Source organism: Moschus berezovskii, chromosome 20, assembly GCF_049115385.1.
Source record: "Moschus berezovskii isolate FMDL1 chromosome 20, NW_MosBer_1.0, whole genome shotgun sequence".
Lineage (NCBI taxonomy): Eukaryota > Metazoa > Chordata > Mammalia > Artiodactyla > Moschidae > Moschus > Moschus berezovskii.
In genome coordinates this window covers 36,625,218-36,645,940 of record NC_142479.1, presented here as the reverse complement: position 1 = coordinate 36,645,940, position 20,723 = coordinate 36,625,218, and the positions used below count along the sequence as shown (strand labels likewise).

At 45.0% G+C, this 20,723-nt stretch overlaps 1 protein-coding gene across 2 annotated transcripts in view; it reads left to right on the top strand.

The window, feature by feature from the left end:
* ZZEF1 (zinc finger ZZ-type and EF-hand domain containing 1) overlaps window positions 1-20,723 on the top strand; it is a 94,198-nt gene that overhangs the window by 60,644 nt on the left and 12,831 nt on the right. For both annotated transcript variants that reach the window (XM_055403967.2, XM_055403960.2), the window contains exons 33-46: window positions 647-776; window positions 2,430-2,568; window positions 4,437-4,602; window positions 5,189-5,451; window positions 6,564-6,733; window positions 9,137-9,287; window positions 10,706-10,845; window positions 11,201-11,478; window positions 12,283-12,457; window positions 12,970-13,102; window positions 15,152-15,351; window positions 16,882-17,001; window positions 18,636-18,827; window positions 19,840-19,940. In XM_055403967.2, coding sequence (XP_055259942.2) covers window positions 647-776; window positions 2,430-2,568; window positions 4,437-4,602; window positions 5,189-5,451; window positions 6,564-6,733; window positions 9,137-9,287; window positions 10,706-10,845; window positions 11,201-11,478; window positions 12,283-12,457; window positions 12,970-13,102; window positions 15,152-15,351; window positions 16,882-17,001; window positions 18,636-18,827; window positions 19,840-19,940 — 2,358 coding nt within the window. The remainder of the gene's footprint in view (window positions 1-646; window positions 777-2,429; window positions 2,569-4,436; window positions 4,603-5,188; window positions 5,452-6,563; window positions 6,734-9,136; window positions 9,288-10,705; window positions 10,846-11,200; window positions 11,479-12,282; window positions 12,458-12,969; window positions 13,103-15,151; window positions 15,352-16,881; window positions 17,002-18,635; window positions 18,828-19,839; window positions 19,941-20,723) is intronic.

Sequence of the window (20,723 nt, the reverse complement as noted above, 5' to 3'; positions counted from 1 at the left end):
CCCTGAAATCTATTAGTTGGAATTTGTCAACGAACGGATGTGTCTATGTCGGTTGGTAGATGCTTTGCATTTGCTGTCGAGCAAATACTTTTGTATTTAAAATTTCAGTTGCTGAAACAAGCTATTGACTGAAATTATGGAAATCTATACTTTTGCATCTAAGAGGAATCCTTGAGATTATTTGTTAAGCATAAGGAAACTGAGGACCAGGGCCAAGTGCCATGTCCAGGTCTTATAGCAGCCTGCGAGAGAGCCGAGACCCTGGGGTCTCCCGACTCCCTTCTCATGCTGCTGCCACTCGGGTGTCCTGAGCATGTCCAGTTCAGACCAGCTTTTTGGTGCCTGGTACATCGTAGGTTCACCACAAATGGTTATTGAGTGGGTTTTTGCCATGTAGGTGCAATCTTTCAAGCTCCAATTCCTCACCCATTGTAGTAGGCTCTGGAAGGGCCTCCCCCACTTTTTATCGGTATGTATCTATCAAACATTTGGCAAACCCTGGGGCTTTGAAAACCAGATTGCCCTCTTGCCCTCAGAAGTCTCTAAGCGCCTTGGGTACTAGACCAGTAGGACAGAGTCTGCTAACCTGCACTTGCCTTGATTATTGGCAGAGGCATGCTTTTCTCTGTTTATGTCCTTTTTTCAGCCAATGGAGTGAAGAAGATGAGCTTGCTGATGCCAAACAGAATTCAGAATGGATGGATGAGTGTCAGGATGGCATGTTTGAGGCCTGGTATGAAAAAATAGCCCAGGAAGATCCAGAGAAGCAGAGGAAAGTAAGACCTCTCAGCGAGGGTAATCTGAAGTGATTTGCTAGGAGTTTGGAGATGAAAGTCTGCATCGGGGCGTGCCAGCAGGCTCTCTCCTGAGAGGGCTCCAGGGGGGCAGTCAGTACCCTCGTGAATGGCTGTCACTGAGCCTGGTCTTTTAACCTGAAGGTCCTAAATCCTGGCTTGACCATACTTGGGTAGTGGCTCCCTCCCCTAGAAATAGATTCAGAGGAAATTGGCTCATGAGGCTGAAGTAGAATAATTAGGTGCCACTCTAGTAATTTACAGTGAGAAACAGTGAAGACCCTGGACTCTGGTGTCCCTGGCACATGCTCTTCCTGTAGGCAGGCAACACGGGAAGGCGCGTTTCGGCCAGAAGGGCACCTGGCGAGTGTGGGGGCCGCCATGTGTGTGCAGAGTCAGTACCCAAGTTCCCCGTGTCATCAGGCTCCGCCAGCCTGCCACGTCCGTCTCCACACGGGGTTTATCTGTCACTACCACATTGCGCCTCAGATGCATGCATTTCCTTAGCTTGTGTGCCTACTGTGTGCCAGTTGCCTCACTCTGGTAGCTTCTCTGTGGTGCTCGGATCGAGCATACCAATGTGGCCTTTGTGATTTTCCTCTCTTGTATGTTAATACCTTGTTAGGAGCCATTCTCTAGTCCTAAGGTGGCATGGCATATTTGCTGTGTTCTGCTGCTGTATGCTGACTCAGTGATTTATGTCCTTTATTTCCAGGCCGTAAAGATAAACCGTCCTGTAGGGACCTTGCAATAAAACTGTTTGCTCATGACATGGGGCCCTTGTCTTTCCCCAGAAAATTTTTCTCCTAAAGTGCCACAATCAATGCTTCTCTTGCAGTGTTTCCTGTATCTGAACCTGACCCTTGTCCAGCCTAGTACCCAAGCCAGAAATCTGGATGTTGTTCTTGACCCTTCGCTTTTGCTGGCCCCCATAACCAGTCAGCCCCCAAGGTTTCTCACCTGTGCCTCCTAGTACCGCTCAGATCTGCCCCCCTTTCACTGTCTCACTTTCTTCCCAGTCCAGCCCTTATCAGCAGTCAGGGGGTTGCTCCAACAGCTGCGTCAGGGTCAGTCTCCGTGGCTCCAGTCTTGCCTACTCTGATCCATTCTTACTCAGTGACCAAAGGAGCTTTCAGAATGCTCAGATATGATTGTGCTACTCTTCCATTCCAGCCTCTTGCAGTTTAACCTTTCTAACTGTATCTGTTTAGCCCTGCTGCATAGTGTTCTCTGCATTCGGAATTATTTCTGAGTGCACGAGCCCCCTGGCTTGATCCTTTTGTGGTCTCCCATAGAACTTGCTATTGCTTTTATCCCGCATGCTCATCACCTTCATCTCCACCCAGCTGATGCCTGTTTGCCCCTCAGGTCTCACCTGAGTAATTAACTCTTTTTGAGAAATCTCCATGTACTCTCTAAGCCTCCTGAATTTGGCTGTCCATACCTCATACTGTACACTGTCATCTGTTTGTTTGAGGGAATTCCCAGCTAGACACTGAGCTCCTTAGTCTCCCAATCCTAGCACCTAGTACAATGCCTGGAGTGCTTTAAGTAGCTGTTGAAGGATGGATTGATGAATGAATAGTGGCCACATTTAAAGTCTGTTGGTTGATTGTGTTTTATTTCACCTTATAGATGCACATGTTTATTGCTCGCTATTGTGACCTGCTAAATGTGGACATCTCCTGTGATGGGTGTGATGAGATCGCCCCCTGGCATCGCTACCGTTGTCTGCAGTGCAGTGACATGGATCTCTGCAAGACTTGCTTCCTAGGTAAAGTTCACGGCCTGAGTGTGCCATCCCCACAAGGAAAAAGCATTTCTATCTTCTGTGATCTTGTCATTTTTCAACCTTCCACTGTACAGTGACAACACTACCCAGCAATGTTCTCTGTCTTGTTGGCAAATATGACCTCACTTCCCCAGCTGAGTGACAAACTCCAGAGCTCTGTTACCTGACAAGCTTCCACCTTCCACCTCACTGGGTGTAGACACTTGGTAAACTCTTGGCACCAGTGAATGTCCATCCAGTTGAGTTTTCAGGAAATGATTTTGCCCTCTGAATCAGGCTTTTACAAGAAGTCAAATACACACAAGCAAACTTCGGAAATTCTTGAATCCTCTCAATTCGTAGGTGCTGAGGCAAAGCAGGTGGACAGTAGTAAGCGGCTGAGTGCTGTTGATGTGATATCACCTGGCTACATAAAATACAGCCTCTTCCCAGAGCATTTACAGCTGTGGCAGGAGACCGGACCTGCTCACACAAGGTGTATTCCAGGATAAGAGTGTCTCTGCTGAGTTACAGATGAGCAGTGCATATTATTCTGGGAGAGTTCAGAAGGAGGGAAGGCTGCTGTTGAAGGAAAGCTGGTGGAGGAGGTAGGATGTGAAAGTGAAAGTCATTCAGTCATGTCCGACTCTTTGCGACCCCATGGACTATACATTTGATGGAATTCTCCAGGCCAGAATACTGGAGTGGGTATAGCCTTTCCCTTCTCCAGGGGATCTTCCCAACCCAGGGATCGAACCCAGGTCTCCAACGTTGCAGGCGGATTCTGTACCAGCTGAGCTACAAGGAAGCCCAAGAATATTGGAGTGGGTAGCCTGTCACTTCTCCAGCGAATCTTTCTGACCCAGGAATCGAACCAGAGTCTCCTGTATTGCAGGCGAATTCTTTACCAACTGAGCTATGAGGGAAGCCCTGAGGGATGTGAATTGGGCTTTAAAGAAAGTTAACAGTGGAGAGTGCGTCATCCTAAGACTGAGCGAGTCCAGGGCCAGAGGAGTGAGCTTCTGCAGTGTGTTCCGACGGACTTACCAGTGTCCACAGCTGAGTGATGGGCTGAGGCGGGTTGGGTCCAGGTTATGGGATCCAGAGATGCCAGCCTCAGGAATCTGAATGAGTCTACAAACAGAAGGTTAAGTTTTGCCAGCAGGGTATTAACATGACCAGAGCTATGCTGGAGGAAGCTGGTTCTGTCCATATAAGAGCTTCCTTTAGGAAATCACAGTAGTGACAAGGGGATTCGTGCCTGGACTAGGTTTCTGGCCGTGGGAACAGCAGTGGGTCAGAGGTGAGGAACATTCAGCAGAGGGTGTGGTGGGGCTTGGAGACCCACTGGACTCAGAGTGAGGAGGAGACTAGAGCTCTCAGGCGCCTTCGTGACTCACACTCTTTCTCACTCAGTGGAGTCTCTTTTCATCTGTGATTCGGGAATGAAAAAGTAAGAGCAAGTACCTGGTAACTTCTCAGTGCTTGTTCACAAGAATACACCAATAGATGCTTAGATATGCCTGGGGAGGGTTCATGGAAGACGGCTTACAAATTGGCATGAGGACTTGTGCTGCCAAATGGAGGTCATAATGGGAATTGGTGATCTATTTGATCAGGCTCTGCATTGCACTGAAAAAGGGAAGTCAATCCATGGTACCACTGCTAAGAAGTTTCTGTGCCAAGAGTATCGTTCGTATGTTGAGAACCACTGGGCAGAATGCACCAGTCTTTGAAAGATGCATGTGGTCCCTGACATCCTGAGTGATCTGTTGGGAGCAACTCTGCTTCTGGGTTTGGTTTGGGTTTGGAAACCAGCCCTTCTCAGAACCCTTTGCCCAGTCCACCTCACGCTGCTGTTCTTCCCCCAGGTGGGGTGAAGCCTGAGGGCCATGGAGATGACCACGAAATGGTCAACATGGAGTTCACGTGTGACCACTGCCAGGGTTTGATCATAGGCCGGAGGATGCACTGCAATGTATGTGATGACTTTGACCTGTGCTATGGATGCTACGCGGCCAAGAAATATTCCTATGGGTATGTCTCACATGACCTCCAGCCCAGCAAACTTTTTTCATGTACTCGTTTGCTTTTTTTTAAAAAAAATATTACATTATAAAAAATTTCAAACATACCCACAAGTAAAAAGAGTAGTACAATGAATCTTCATGTCCCCTTAACCCAGACTCAGCAATTAGAAAGATTTTGCTATGTGTGCTTCGATTCTTTTTTTTTCTTCTGCTTTGTTTAAGTATTTTAAAGCAAATTCCAGACCTTCAGTCATTTCCTTCCTGCATACTTCATATCCATCTCAAAAAATTATGGGCATTTCCTCACATTACCAAAATGCTATAAGCACACGCTGTGAAGCTTCTCACGAAGGAAGTCTTACTTCACTTGGTTTCCATGGACAGTCTTCTAGGGGTTGTGAAATCCTGAAGAGGATTCTGCAGTGTTTGTGTTCGTTCATTTTTCTGAAGAGAGGGCCAATACCTATCTTTAAATTTTCAGTAACGGCCTTAGGGGTAACTGATGCCCACCTGTGACCGTGCATGTGGTCCCCCAAGGTCCCATCGGACACTCACAAGGGCCTTCAGGCCTTAAAAATATCTTGCCTTTGCAGCCACTTGCCTACCCACAGTATCACTGCCCATCCAATGGTGACCATCCGGATCAGTGACCGGCAGAGGCTCATCCAGCCCTACATCCACAACTACTCCTGGCTGCTCTTTGCTGCCCTGGCTCTCTATAGTGCCCACCTGGCCAGCACCAAGGACGTGGACGGCGAAAAGCTGGACCCACAGGTCCGCAGCAGCGCTGCCACCCTGCGGAGCCGGTGCCTGCAGCTCGTCGGGGACTGTCTGATGAAGGCTCACCAGGGAAAAGGTAAGTGTTCCTTAGGCTCGGAAACCAAACCAGCCCTAAACTGCTCATGAAGGAACAGCCGCAGCAGAAGTGAAACACAGTGCTCAGTGTGGAGGTGTCAAAATCCAGTTTTCCACAAGAGATGCTCACCATGGAGTGGAACTGAACTTTATTTATTTATTAAAAAAAAATTGTTTCATTGTTACTGTTTTTTTTTAATCTTTTGGTCATGGCCCACAGCATGTGGGATCTAGTTCCCTGACCAGGGATTGAGCCTGCACCCCCTTCATTGGCAACTCAGAGTCTTAACTACTGGACCACCAAAGAGGTCCCCCCGGAACTTAATTTTAAATGTCCATATGCATTTGAGAGAAACATTGGCGTTAAAGGGACGTTTAGTTTCTCTAAAATATTTCGCGAAGGTGGAAAAAAAAAACATAATTAAAACCCTTAATGTCTGGGGATAAATTATTTGAATACACCAGATTTAACTTTGCCGAAGGAATTCAGCCTTTTTTTAAAAAAAAAAAAACCTGGAGTGCAGAACCACTTCCACACAATTGTGTTCTAAATGAGAGCTATTTATAATGAAATTAGTTTGACTAATAAAATGTCTAGATGACTTGATTTTATTGAAGGGTGCCAAGGAGAAAAATAATGTGAATGTTAAATTCCTGAGACAGTTAAATTCCTTTCAGAGTAACAGACCAACTCCTCATTCTGGTAAACATGAGGGAGGCAGACTTGGATGAAGTAGCCGGTGGGTGACACTAGTGCTTCAGATCTGTCTTGTTAACTGTTTGCCAGGGAGAATTTAAATATCTAGTCGTGTGGGGCTCTATAAAATTTTCACGTTTATGATTTTCTAAACAGGCAGTCCTCCTGTATCTTTTGTCCTCTGTTGTTAATAAAGCACAGGTGTCCCCCACTATCGAAACTTCTAGTGTCAGAAGTCAGGAGCTGAGTAGATGTTTGGGATGAGGGTGGGGGGATTGGATTAAGTACTCTGGTTCAGCTTGTGGAGAAGCTCAGCCATCTCTTTCCATGTGGTAGTAAAGTGATTTATGGCATTTGCAGGGAATAACCCTCTTATGAAACTTTTAACCATCCTCTTTTTTGCTTCCCACGTTTAGGTCTTAAAGCTCTAGCTCTGCTTGGTGTATTGCCAGATGGCGGCTCTCCTCCAGAAAAGCAGGCCCTGCCAGTCACTGTACCCACCCAGACGTCAGAGGAGCAGCCAGAGGAGAAAGCTGTGCAGGCTGCCACGGAGCCGGCCCCTGCAGGCCCTGCTGGGCCCCGCAGTGTAAGTAGCAGTCCTTCCCTATGCACAGTCACAGGTAAGCCCAGAGCTGCCACGTGAGGGAGCGGAGCAGCGACGTGAAGGGTCCAGGTTTGTGACCCAGTTTGCCGGGGTGTGGGTCCCTGTTCTGTCTGACTTTGGGCACATCACCACATCTCTTCAGTTTTCTCATCAGTAAAATGAAGGGAGAATAATAATAGCTATTCCTTAGGGTTGTTGTGAGGATTTACATGTATCACACACACTGAATTAATGTCTAAAGTCCTCAAGGGAGTTTCTGGTAGTCCAGTGGTTAAGAATCCACCTGCCAATGCAGGGGACACAGATTCAATCCCTGGCTGGGGACCTTGGATCCCACGTGCCATGGGACAACTGAGCCTGTGCGCCACGACTCAAGAGAAGCCCTCATGCCACGACTATAGAATCTGCACGCTCTAGAGCCCTGGCGCCACGACTCGACTCGAGAGGAGCCCTCATGCCACAACTATAAAATCCGTGCGCCCTGGAGCCTGGTGCCATGACTCGAGAGGAGCCCTCACGCCACAACTATAGAATCCGCTCACTCTGGAGCCCCGGTGCCACAACTCGAGAGAAGCCCTCACGCTACAACCCCGAGCAGGCAGCTAAGACCCATCGCAGCCAAAAATAAATAAATACAAAGTGCTTAAAGCCGTGTTGATGGCAAGTTCCATCGGTGTCAACTACTCCTGTTCCCCGCCTCCTGTGGTTTTTATAAGGATTGAGTAAGATTACACCCCTAAAGAGGTTGGTTCCTTCCTGGCCCATGGTGAACACTATATACGTGAAACTATTTTTATATTCAGTCAACAAATAAGTGATACTAAGTGCTTAGTACTTACCAAGTAGTTTACATAGGTAGTTTATAAAAGTTTCCCTGTGCTTGTTGAAGTAGAAGAAAAGCCTTCCTGGATCCAGATGGAACCTGTGACAGTGACACTGAAGATCGTTCTGTGCAAGAACAGAGCTTCCCTGATGCTTCAGAGCCTGAGTTGGTGCTGTCAGCGCCCCGGCTTTGCCTCAGGAGCTGCTGCTGTTTCTGTCCCCTGTCTCTGTCGTGAAGGATCCCTATTGGTGCTTATTGTTCCCTGGGATCCTGTCGTCTTTTAGAGGAGGACAAAAGCAGAGATGGCAAAAGCTTGAAAATTCCATTAGCTTCGTTCAGCCAGAAAGCCAGCACAAGGACAGGCGACGTAATAACCTTCAAGCCTGTTTTGACCACAAAACCCCCTCTTCAGGCAGCATTGTTCCCATCCACAGATTGTGGTGGGACAGGGAAAACATTATGTGCAGAGTCAGGGTAAATCAGCAGTCTTCTCTTCACCTTTGAGCCTGAGAATAATCATATCTTCTTGTGAGCCCCCAGCATCTTATAATGTGCCACCAATCAGCACGGCACTCCTTATGTATCTACTTATTCACTTATTTTTATCAAAATGGGCTTGAATTTTTTTATTTTAAAAAAATCTTAAAATTAAGTTTAAAATTAAAATCTTAGTTTTTATTATTGATTTTGATGCTCAAGTTGTCCCATGTTTGGCCAGTGGAAGCTCCTTCCAGCTGGCTTTTGTGTCCTTTGCTATGTCTTGATTATTCTTTGAGCACTTCTTTAATTTTTGATACAAAAAAGAGGTTTCAGGCTTATCTTAGGCTTTCCCTGCCTAGGGACTGGAATCAGCCTTTTCTAAGGAACCCCCAGGGCATTCTTTTTATTCCTGAGGTATCCATACCTTTTGGGTCCTCTTACCATCAGTAGCCGGAGAAGGCAATGGCAAGCCACTCCAGTACTCTTGCCTAGAAAATCCCATAGATGGAGGAGCCTGGTAGGCTGCAGTCCATGGGATCGCTATGAGTCGGACACGACTGAGCGACTTCACTTTCACATATTGGAGAAGGAAATGGCAACCCACTCCAGTGTTATTGCCTAGAGAATCCCAGGGACAGGGGAGCCTGGTAGGCTGCCGTCTGTGGGGTCGCACAGAGTCGGACACGACTGAAGTGACTTAGCAGCAGCAGCAGCAACCATCAGTAGCTGTGTGCACGCAGGGTACCCTGCCCCTGGCTCTCTTAGTCTTCTGTGTGGCAAATTGCAGTTTCTGTATCTCCTGCCTTGGAAGGCAGATTCATTTTTTTTTGCGGGAGGAGGGCTGTGCTGCATGGCATGTGGAGTCCTGCTTCTCTGACCAAGGATCAAACCCACGCCTCCTGCCCTGGGATTGTGGGAGTGTGGAGTCTTAACCTCTGCACTGCCAGGGAAGCCCGTAGAAGGCAGATTCTTAACCATTGGACTACCAGGGAAGTCCTTGGCTAGTGATTTTTTTTAATTGTCTGAATGTAAAAAAATTAAGATTTCTTTCACTTAAAACTCACTCACCAATTTGTTTTTAGGGGAAGAGAGATACTCCTAAGGAAGTCAGACCTTTAGATTGCAAGCAGAGAAGGCAGGCAGATGAAGGTGTATCGTTAAGGAAGGATCCTTCCTGCCCGACTCAAATTTCAGACTCACCTGCAGATGCCTGCACACCTACAGGACTTCCAGGTAAAGACTCTTTGACAATTACCTTGATCTCTTTCATCTTAAAGTGCACACATACCCATCTCTGAGTTATTTCTTGCACACAGTTTAAAACTGGTTAGCACCCAAGGGTGCATGGTTTCTCAGTTCTGCCTCAGATAGTACTGATACCACTTTGAAAGTCATCCTTCCTTCATCTTGTTTATCTGATTTCCTACCTCGTTTATTCTCTGATTTACTGAGTGCCTTCTGTGTGCCAAGCACTGTGCTAGACTTTGGGGATGAAGCAGGGACCAGGTCAGACAAATGGACACACAACTCCTGCCCTCGTGGGGCCTACAGCTTAGGACGGTTTAAGACAGGGGTGCGTGTAACTGTAATTTGAGGTGGGATGTGCTTCTGTCCAGAAGAGAGGCCTGAGTGGGTGGTAGCAGTGATGGGGATCTGGCTTGAACAGGTTGTGTCCATGTAAGGCCCTTGTAAAGAAGGCCTGCAGAAGTGCAGCACCTCAGAAGTGCTGGAATCTGCTGGGGGGAGGGACACTCAGGGCAGAAAGGACAAGAGGAGCAAAGCCCCAGAGAGGAAACCTCCAAAGGAATCCAGGGAGAAGTCTGTGAGGCAGGTGTGTAGGGAGGAAGAAGAGGGAGTGGAGCCCTGAAATGGGCATGTGGAGAGGTGCATGCACCCTGCAGTGGAAGCCCTGGGCTGCCTGCTGGGGACAGCGGTGAGGTCAGAGCTGTATTGCAGGACGATTGAAGAGCCAGGAGATGGAGGTGCTATGGACCGAGGAGACTGGCAGCAAATGTCAGCCTCCTCCTTAGGGCAGCTTGGGGAGGCAGGGTCCTTCCCTGGTGCCCGTTCTGTGACAGAGGCAGGGCTGAACACCCAGTGTCCTGCCCTGTCCCAGAAGGGGCTGATGCTCATCTCTGCAGATCATGATTCTAAGTTCAGGAAGCGGTCTGACACTCCATGTCAGTCCAGATCATCAAAACCCACTCTGGTCTGATCCCATCTAAGGATCAGCATCCTGGTCATGTACAGTTGCTTTAGCCATCAGGGATTTATTGAGTTGCTGCTGTGCTCCGGAAACATTTCTAAGTGTTTGTGATACATTACTGCGGGGGAGAAGATCTAGAAGGGAAGTCAAACAGTAACCAACCAGTAAAAAAATGATATGGTATGTTAAAAGGTAATCAGATGCCATGAGCACAAAAGAGCAGGGGAATGGAGAGGGCAGAGGGGTTCGGGGACATGCGGGGGCAGGTTCGACATTAAAACAGGGTGATCGGGATAGGCTTCCTTGAGTAAGACGTGTTCATTAATAGGTTTTCAAAGTCTCGACTTGATGCTATAGTTCCACAAGGCAGTACAGTGATTTACCTGCCTCTTCATACATGCATGGAACCTGGAAAAATCTGATAGCTTGCTATTTTACAACTCAGATGCTGAAAATTCAGAAGTGTCCTCTCAGAAGCCCATTGAGGAAAAGGCAGTTATTCCAAGCCCTGAGCAGGTGTTTGCGGAGTGTTCCCAGAAGAGGATTTTGGGATTACTAGCAGCCATGTTACCTCCCTTAAACTCGGTAAGAGACAAAAATGGCATTTTTAAAAGAAGAGAAAGAAAAAATAAAAAGAGAAAGAGTGCATGAGAGGGTAGTGTTATGCATAGAAAAAATTTTTGGAAAGCCATATTTGGAAATGTTAATTGTGATCATCTGTATATCCCTGGGGTAAGAATATGAATTGGAAGTAAGATTGTAAGATGATGTCTGAGAATGTTTATTTTACAGTCAATTGTACCTAAGCCATTTGTGAAAAACACTGCATAATTCCCCTCGCACCAGGCCAGTTATAAATAATACATGGAGACAATGGAGTGTTTAGTTGGTGTGGTTACCTCGATGTCTTATTGAATAGATTTTTCTCCTCTCTTAACAGGATCCCACAGTCCCCCTAATAGACCTGGAGCACGTGCTCCCGCTCATGTTCCAGGTTGTCATCTCAAATGCAGGCCACCTGAACGAAACCTACCACCTCACCCTGGGTCTTCTCGGCCAGTTAATCATCCGCCTTTTACCAGCGGAGGTAGATGCTGCCGTGACCAAGGTCCTCTCAGCCAAACACAACTTGTTTGCAGCTGGGGACAGTTCAGTTGTGCCAGACGGCTGGAAGACCACCCACCTGCTCTTTAGCCTGGGGGCTGTGTGTCTGGACAGGTAGCCACCCCTACTGTATCCCATCTTGGTGTTCATTTCTTTAGGTCATTGATCTGGCTGTTGATTAATTTCAGCTTGTTTCTGTGCTATTTTTGCCCCTGTATTGTCTAGCAATGTTTTGTGAGAATAGAATTTGTTTTATTAGCAACATTATCAGCGGATATTAAAGCTGTACTTAAAACCCACATTAGAACAGCTGTTGCCACCTGGGTTCTGTCTGCTGATTCAGCTCTCTAGTGATATATATTCTGGTTTGTTTTTTCCTGAGAGTAATAGGTACAGGCTTTGAAGTTGAAGAAAATAGATCTGTTTTCATTATAAAAGCAATGCCTTGCACCTTGTCAATGTGTCTGGTGCTATTTTATTCCCCCTACCCTTCCCTGCCCCTCACCACTCCTTGCAGATCTCAGTTCCCTGACTCGGGGTTGAACCCAGGCCACAGTAGTGACAGCCCAGAATTCTAACCACTGGGCCACCAGGGAACTCCCTGGTGCTTTTTAAAATATATTTCCTTCCAAGCTTCTTTTCTGTGCATGAATATGCGTGTGCATAAGTGCACATGTGTGTGTGATCATTTATAGAGATTTTTAAAACCTTAACTGTAGACTGAGTATATAAGTAACAAATCTTGATTATTCCCCCCCCCCCCACCTATCATTTTTGAAAAGCATCATTCTAGTAGTTTTTAAGCTAATCAGTGAACGGCTCGTTGACATGTTTATGGGTCTGCCTTGGAGCGTGGTGAGCGGATGCGTTGAATTTGGAGCCTGTGCACCACCACCTGATGGCGCTCTTGCCTTCCAGCCGCGTGGGCCTGGACTGGGCGTGTTCTATGGCGGAGATCCTGCGGTCACTCAACAGCGCCCCTCTGTGGCGGGACGTCGTTGCCACCTTCACAGACCACTGCATCAAGCAGCTGCCTTTCCAGCTGAAGCACACCAACATCTTCACGCTGCTGGTGCTGGTCGGCTTCCCCCAGGTACACCTCTCTGAAGGCCTGGTCTCCTCTTCCTGTCTTCATCAGGCATATCAAAGTCCCTATAGCATACATCCTTGGGAGTTTTTTTTTTTCTTACATAATTTGCTTTTACAGTACTGGTATATTCTCAAGATTTGGGGATGGTTTGTTCAACTTACATTTTTAACAGTTTAGCCATTTGACTCATTTTATTAGCTGGTAGTTGGCTTTGAATAATAGGTAACTAATACCCTATTAATAAGTTACAGAGAACTTCAAAGTATGATTGTTCTTCACTTCGGCCTTCAGCTTGATCTCATTTCTAATTTTCAACTAGTTGGAACAATGAGGACTGTGAAAACATGGCTTCATTTAGCAAGCACTTAAACCAGTTCTGTGCCACGCCTGTGCCAGCCCTGGACTTACAGATGGGAAGAATCCTGACCCTGACTGCCTGTTGAAGTCAGCGGCACAAGCAAAAGAGACTGTTCTGTGCGCTGCTGAGTTTCCTTTTCTCTCTCTGTCGTGTTTAGGTCCTCTGTGTGGGGACCCGCTGTGTGTATATGGATAATGCCAATGAACCACATAACGTGATCATCTTGAAGCACTTTACTGAGAAGAACAGGGCTGTGATCGTTGATGTCAAAACCCGGAAGAGGAAAACAGGTCCCAAGCATAATTATTTTATCTAAGAATCAGAGCAGATTTTCTGTATACGCTAAAATCAGTTAAAATATCTTTGTTCTTGCCCCTGCATATGAATTTTTTAAAAAACAAATTATATCTCTCTGAATTTCTTTTTCCTGGAAGAGGGCATGACAACCCACTCCAGTATTCTTACCTGGAGAAACCCATGGACAAAGGAGCCTGGTGGGCCACAGTCCATGTAGGGTTGCAAAGAGTTGGACACAACTGAAGTGACATGTAGCTTCTTTTTCCTCATCTATGAAATGATGTGGTTGAATTGGGATCACTTTAAAGGCTCTTTCTATGTTGTTATTTTATATATATGACTCTTTGTTTCTAGATTGGCCAGATGTTTAGGTTCCAAACATCTACTCTTTCCATTTGCCAGTATCATTTGTTTTATAGTGGGTAATTTAAACATATGGTGGCCACAGGAATGTAAAGTAACTTCATGTAATTTGTATTGGCATACATGTCACTTTCCATTTTGTTTCATCAATAGGACAGTGAAGGTATATCATAAAGTGCCCTTTTGATTTAATTTGCCAAATCCCAAATGATCTGGAGTGTCTTATTATTATGTGCCCACTTCTGCTCTTGAAATAATCTGCTTTATCATTTAGCTTCAGTATTAGGCACCGTCTGTGCTATTTTTGTATACAGTTTGATGTAAAAGTCCAGGTTTATTTTATTTTTTTACATGTGAGTCTCACTGTTCTAGGACCATTTGTTGAACAGACTATTCTTTCCTCATTGAATCGTCTTGGTAACTTTGTGAAAATTAATTGACCCCTGTATCTTGGTGTTTGTTTATGGACTTTATTGTGTTCCATTAATTTCCATACTGTGTATTTGTCCTTACCTGAGTGCCACATTGTCTTGACTGTTGTTTCGTCTGACTCTTCTGTGACCCCGTGGACTGTAGCCCACCAGGCTCCTTCTGTCTGCAGGATTTCCCAGGCAAGAATACTGGAGTAGGTTGCCATTTCCTTCTCCAGGAGATCTTCCTGACCCAGGGATCAAATCTGAGTCTCTTGCATTGGCAGGCAGGTTCTGTACCATTGAGCCACCAGGAAAGAAAGCCCTTGAGTGTTATAGATTTCTTCTGAGTGTTGAGAGAGAAATCAGGTCCTCCAGCTTTGTTATTCTTCAGAATTGTTTTGGCTAGTCTAGTTCCTTTGTCTTTTTGTTTAAATTTTGGAATCAGCTTCTATTAAATTTTGGAATCAGTTTCTATTAAAGAACCTGCTAGGGTTTTGATTGACATAACATTGAATCTGTAGATTCATTTGGGGAGAAGTGATGTCTTAACAATACTGAGTCTTTTGATTCAGGAGCATGGTATATCTCTCCATTCACTTATGAAACAAATTTAAGTCTTATAAAATATAGATCTTTAGTTTCTCTGAACCCAGCATGGGGTATCAGCTACCTTCCCTCATTCCTGATTTTGGTAATTTGTGTCTTTTCTTTTTCATTGCATAGACTGCCTAGCCAGAGATTTATCAATTTATTTGATATTTTCCAAGGACTGGCTTTTTGTTTCTTTGATGTTTCTCTGTTATTTCTGATTGCTGTTCCATTAATTTCTATCTTTTCATTATTAATTTACTTATTTCTTTCTGCTTTGAGTTTAATTTTCTCTTTCTTTCTTTTTCTGGTTTTTTAAGGTGGAAGTCTAAATCAGTGATTTGACTTCATCTTTGAGAGACAATTTTGCTGGGTAAAAAATTGTGGGCTGAGAGTTTTTTCTCAGGATATTTTTAAAGATATTGATCCATTTTCTTCTGGCTTTCATAGTTTCGCTGTGAAGTCAGCCATCATTCTCTGTTACTCTTCAAAAATGTGTCTCTTGGGGAATTCCCTGGTGGTCCAGCAGTTGGGACTTGGGGCTTTCCCTACCGTGGCCTTGGGTTCAATCCCTGTTCAGAGAACTAGGATCCTGTAAACGGTATAGCCAAAATATTAATAAACAAAATGTGTCTCTTTTCTCTGGCTACATTTAAGATTTTTCTCTTATTCCTTCAGTGAAGGACTACCAACTGGTCCAGAAAGGAGGAGGACAGGAAGGCAGTGACTCCCAGGCCCAGCTGAGCCAATACTCTCAGCACTTTGCCTTTATTGCCAGTCACCTTCTGCAAACCAGCATGGACAGCCATTGTCCCGAGGCTGTGGAAGCAAGTTGGGTCCTGTCCCTGGCCCTCAAAGGATTATATAAAACACTAAAGGTAATTTTGAGTTTCTTCCATTTGCTAATCAATCTGTCTGTGATCTCACACCTGCAGGATATTAACTAGAAGGAAGTATCATCCAATTTCAATGAATAGTTAATCATAGGATCTTGATTATTTTTAGATATGATTGGGGCCTTGCACAAGGATATCATTAAGGAAGAAACAAAATTTTCCCAGTAGTTGGTTCTCTGTAATTTTTCAATCCTACCTCATGGAACCAGGTACTACTACCTTATGGGCACATAACCTTGGAAGATGAGAAGAAAAATTGACAACAGTTTCTCACTTCCCTCTGAACCACAGCTCCTTCTGGTTCATCATAGGGAGAACAAAGGGGACTAACATCTTATGGGATCTTTAAGCAGGAGGTTTGGCATTTGGGGTGAGAGAAGGCAGACAAGTTGAAGAGCTGGGCAGTAACTGGCATGGAGATGGGAAGCCTTGACTTGTGGGGAACATGATTCTTCTGCTGCTTGAGGGGCATCAGGAGGGAGGGAGGGATCACTTTAAGGATGACCTTCCCAACAGAACTAGCCAAAGAAGAAGGATTTCCTCTGGAAGGCTTATGAGTTCCCTGGGTTGGGCAGCACTGGCAAGGAGGACATGAAAGGTCTTGAGCACTTTAGGGAGACTGGTCTAGGTGGCATCTCAGCTCTGGCCCAGCCCTGAGAATTTATAGTTTTAGGCCTGAGACCACACATCTGCTGTTTGTTCATTTCATGGCATTTATCACAATCTTCTTTGTTTTAGTGGTTTTGCATTATAGTAGGTTTGGGAAAATAAAACTCCCTGAGAGCAGAGACCATTTATGCCTTTGGATCCTTGATTCTGTAAATATTTGTTAAGCACCAGGTGCCAGATGGAACTGATTACGTAGTGTTGAACTAGAAAGAAGGTCCCTGCTGTCATGGAGCTTTCAGCCTTAACTGTGAGGGAGACACCAAGGAGCCTGCCAGGAAAACCACAGGCGTCAGAAAGAGCCTTCCTGAAGAGGTGAAATCTGAGGTGGTAGATAAGGAGTCTGGGCAGAGTGTTGTATGCTGGGAGAGAGCAAACTCCAGGCGCAGGAGCAGGCCTGGTTGTCAGGGAGCAGAAGGAATACCTCAGGGCTTCGGGACAGTGCTGAGGAGGAGAGGAGACACAGAGGCAGGCAGGGAGCCTGCAGGGGCCTTGTCAGCCATGAATAGGGACTCAGACTTCAGTCTGCAGGACAGTGGGAAACTTTGGGGAGGTAGAGAGCAGGAGAGGGACATAAAACCTCTGTTCTTAGCATAGGACTCGGCATGTACAATGTACGAGGCTTCAGAAATACTTGTCAAGTGAATGAATTAGAGAATGGACAGACTTAGGTTGTGACTCAGGTTCAGGGCTTCATCTTTCCTGCTGACTCTGGACTCTTCACCAGAAGGCGGGCTTAGGCCAAGAGCTGAGACTGGGCTGCAATAGGGGCCTGCTTCTCCCTGAGCGACCCTTGACTTCCTTCACTCTGAGGCAATGGCAGATCACTCTGTTTCTGTTTGGCAGGTTCATGGTTTTGAAGAGACGCACGCTACCTTCCTGCAGACTGATTTGCTGAAGCTGCTGGTGAAAAAGTGCAGCAAAGGGACTGGCTTCAGTAAAACGTGGCTCCTCCGGGACCTGGAAGTAAGGGACGAGGGTGACTCCTGCTCCCGCTTCCTGCTGCAGATTTACAGGCCTGGGAGTTAGAGCAACCAGTCAGCCATAGCTGGTTCTGCCCTGTGCACTCTCACCCGGTGCACTTGTTAAAACAGTGTCTTGTATTTGTCTTCCCCTTCGGATGACACCTGTCCTCCCCTGTCAGGGAGAATGAATTTGATGTTTGTCCAAAGATTATTGGAAGAGAAGGAATTTGTGGAAACACACGGTTGACCATTATATCATGGTAATAAATCTGCCCTAGAATTATTATTTCCCCTTAAAGTTCCTTTGAGCTAAAATCAGTTTCTAAATTTGTCCTCCACTTATGTTTATTTTATGTAGGATTTCAGTTGATAGTATTCATTTTATTGCTTTTCCCCATAAGCCTTAGATTTTTCTTAGTGGAATCACTGTGGTTCCCTGGGGTGTTTCTATGCCAAGTGCCAGCTTCAGGGCAGGGAAGGCTACTGCTGTATGGGAGGTGCTCGGCTGACCATTCTCAGTCACACAGAGGCCTGAAGTCCAGGAAACAGCTCTCAGTTGTCACAAGAGGATTTGATTAGGTTTTAGGAAAATATACTGAAACATATCCAGGGATAACCTGATGAGCATTTGCGCTCTTGCTGTTTAGCAAATAGAGCAAAAATACAAAAAATTCTAAATTAGAAAAAATTTGTAATTAAAATTTTTTGCATTCAAAAATTTACATTTTTTTAATGTGCAGAAAATTTGAAAAGTAGAAAAGGAAGAAAAACTCCAAATCCCCCCACCCCAGGCACGTCTGTTTCATGCATTTCCCTTTTCTGATTTTTTTCCTTCTGTGTCTGTATCGCATACATAGATTTGGACTCTGTAGTGGAGCATGTTACCGAAATAAATTGAAGTCTTGCGATGGCCATTTTTCTAAGTTGCTGGGTAGTTTTCATAACACCATTTTTAACGGCTGCATATGATCCATAAAGTTGGACTTCAGTTTTTACCATTAATAAATGCTTTATTGACTATATCATGAGTATAACTTTTTACACATTTTACATTATTCCTAAAAAATGAGTTTCTGAATCAAAGGTTATGAACATTTGTATAGGTCTTTACGTTTCACCAGAACGCATTCTAAAAGGGTGATACCAACTTACGCTGTCAGTTGCAATACAAAGGTCCCTTGCAGTTTTAGTTAGCATGTCTTTGGTTAGAAGTACGATTGAACATGCCTCCATATCTACTAATTAATGCGCTTTTTTTTTTAATTACTTCTTTTGGATGTTCTGGGTCTTTGTGGCCGTGCTCGGTCTTCCTCTAGTTGTGGTGAGAGGGGGCTACTCTGTTGGGTGTGCAGGCTTCTCGTTTCATTGGCTTCTCTTCTGTGGAGCACGGACTCGAGAGCGCAGGCTCTGTAGTGGCGGTGCACGGGCTTAGTTGCTCCGCAGCATGTGGGGTCTTCCCCGACCAGGAGTCAAACCTTTGTCCCCTGCATTGGCAGGCAGATTCCTAGCCACTGTACCACCAGGAAGTCCTAATTTTACACTCAAGTCAAATATTTTCTACCCTTTGAGGGTTAAAGGTCTTCTCACACACTAAACACTCAGGTTCCTGCCCTGCCTGATTTTTGTTCTATCTAGATTTTGTCCATCATGCTGTACTCCTCAAAAAAGGAGATCAGCACTTTGACTGAGCATGGAGAGCTGGAGCTGGATGAGCGAGGGGACCAGGAGGAGGAGGTGGAACGGTCAGTCAGCAGCCCTGGTGACCAAGAGCAGAAAAAGCTGGACCCTCTCGAGAGCCTGGATGAGCCCACCAGGATATGTTTCTTGGTATGTTCCTAGGTCATGGTGTGGCGTGAAGAAAGGACTCAGGAATAGATTCTCTTTGGCCTGGACTGAGTTTTAGCCTCCACGTGGAAATGCTTCAGGCTGATGTCCTGTGAATGGACTTCCAGGAAACTCGGTCTATATTATACAGAACTGACCTGGAAGGAGGGAAAAGCTGTTTCCACAGTAGTTTTTAATGTTTGGGAGTCAGGCAAACAAAAACTTTAGATCGTTTCTCCCATAAACTATGTGTGCAAATACTTATATGTAAAGTTTGGCATGTAATGTCAGGCCCATCCATAAGCCCCTGGTGACAGTCTGTCCTCATAATTTCTCAAGTACATCCTTACTTACCCTGGATAATCCACTCTTCCTCAAAATGATGTGAAAATAGGCAGAGGCTTGGACTTCAAAGGGTCCAACTATGTGAAGAGTAAACAGAGACTATGGGGTGCATGTAAGAAAACCAAATACAGCTTTTCAAAAACATCAAAAGAAAGTCCAGTACTTAGACTTACGTGCCGGTTGTCATACTTGAGGGCACGGCAGCTACTGCAGGAAAGCCAGCAGTAAATAAATACCATTTGGAGAGTAATTACTGACTACTAGCATTACATTTCATTGGTTCAATTTTTTTTTCTAATTATCATCTTTGCTTTTTTGTTCTTCCTTTTTTAAAATAACATGCTATACCCCCTCATCTATATAATCTTTAACAAATGCACAATCACAGATAACTATGGCACAAATAAAAGTACTACCAAAAACATGGACTTAAGAACTAGGAGATTTTCCTTTGAATTTATAATAGTAATACCGATTTTACAATCCATATTTTGGAGCTTATAATCTTATATGCATAAAGTGTGATGTTCTTAAGTGATGTGATGTTCTTAGATTATAACTTGTAGTAACTGTAGAAAATAATTGTTTATCACTTTTGAGTTCAGGTTATCAGTAATGTGTTGAAACACTTCAAATTTTCTCTCTTCTGTTTCTTCCTCGTGGCCTCCAGATGGCTCATGATGCCCTCAACGCCCCTCTGCACATTCTCCGGGCCATATACGAACTGCAGATGAAGAGGACCGACTCTTTCTTCCTGGAGGTTCAGAAGAGGTAAGGATGCAGCCAAAGTGTAAGGAACAAGGGAACAAATGAGGGTGGGACTCTGCCTACCTCCTGCTGACAAGATCTGAGAGGCCAGGAGCAGCTGGAGAACTGGTTTTCAGGTCTTCGTAAAGTGACATGAAAGCTGGCTTCATAAAGTGCCAAGTGGCATGGCTCATCTTTGAGTTGTATTGTGTGTTCCTTTAGGAAGAACTTCGTATTCGCAGTCTGCTTCTTAGAGTAAACTAGTTATGAATACAGAGATTGACATAGACACCAAGATTTCTCTCCTGTATCAATCCAGGGAGCAAGCAGTGTAGAACAGGAACTTCTGGTACATTCTGGTCAAAGTATTCTTTGTGTTTTTTTTTTCACTTGTATACATTATTTTCATGTTTTTTCCTCAAGAGTATATTAATGAAAGGTATCTTATAACAATATATACTCTTCGTCTTTGCCAGGAAGTTCAGAGCTAGTTCTTGAGTCTAGCTCTTAAATTTATGGAAAATTTTATGTTTCTGCATTTAATCTCCTCCTCCATTCCCCACATCCCAATTTTAACTTCTTATTCTAATGTAGTTCCAATTCCAATGTAATTTTCTTTTGTTATTTCATATTTCTACTTTCCCATATGTATTTCTTATCTACAACCTCAAATCCTTTGTGGGGATTTGAAGCAGGATTGCATCAGTGAGGGCACAGAAATTTGTTATCCTGTCCCGCCACAGTCCAGAGATAGGCAGCAGTCCAGGGTGGGTGGGCAGTTTGCTTCCCAAGTGACCCTGTGTCCCC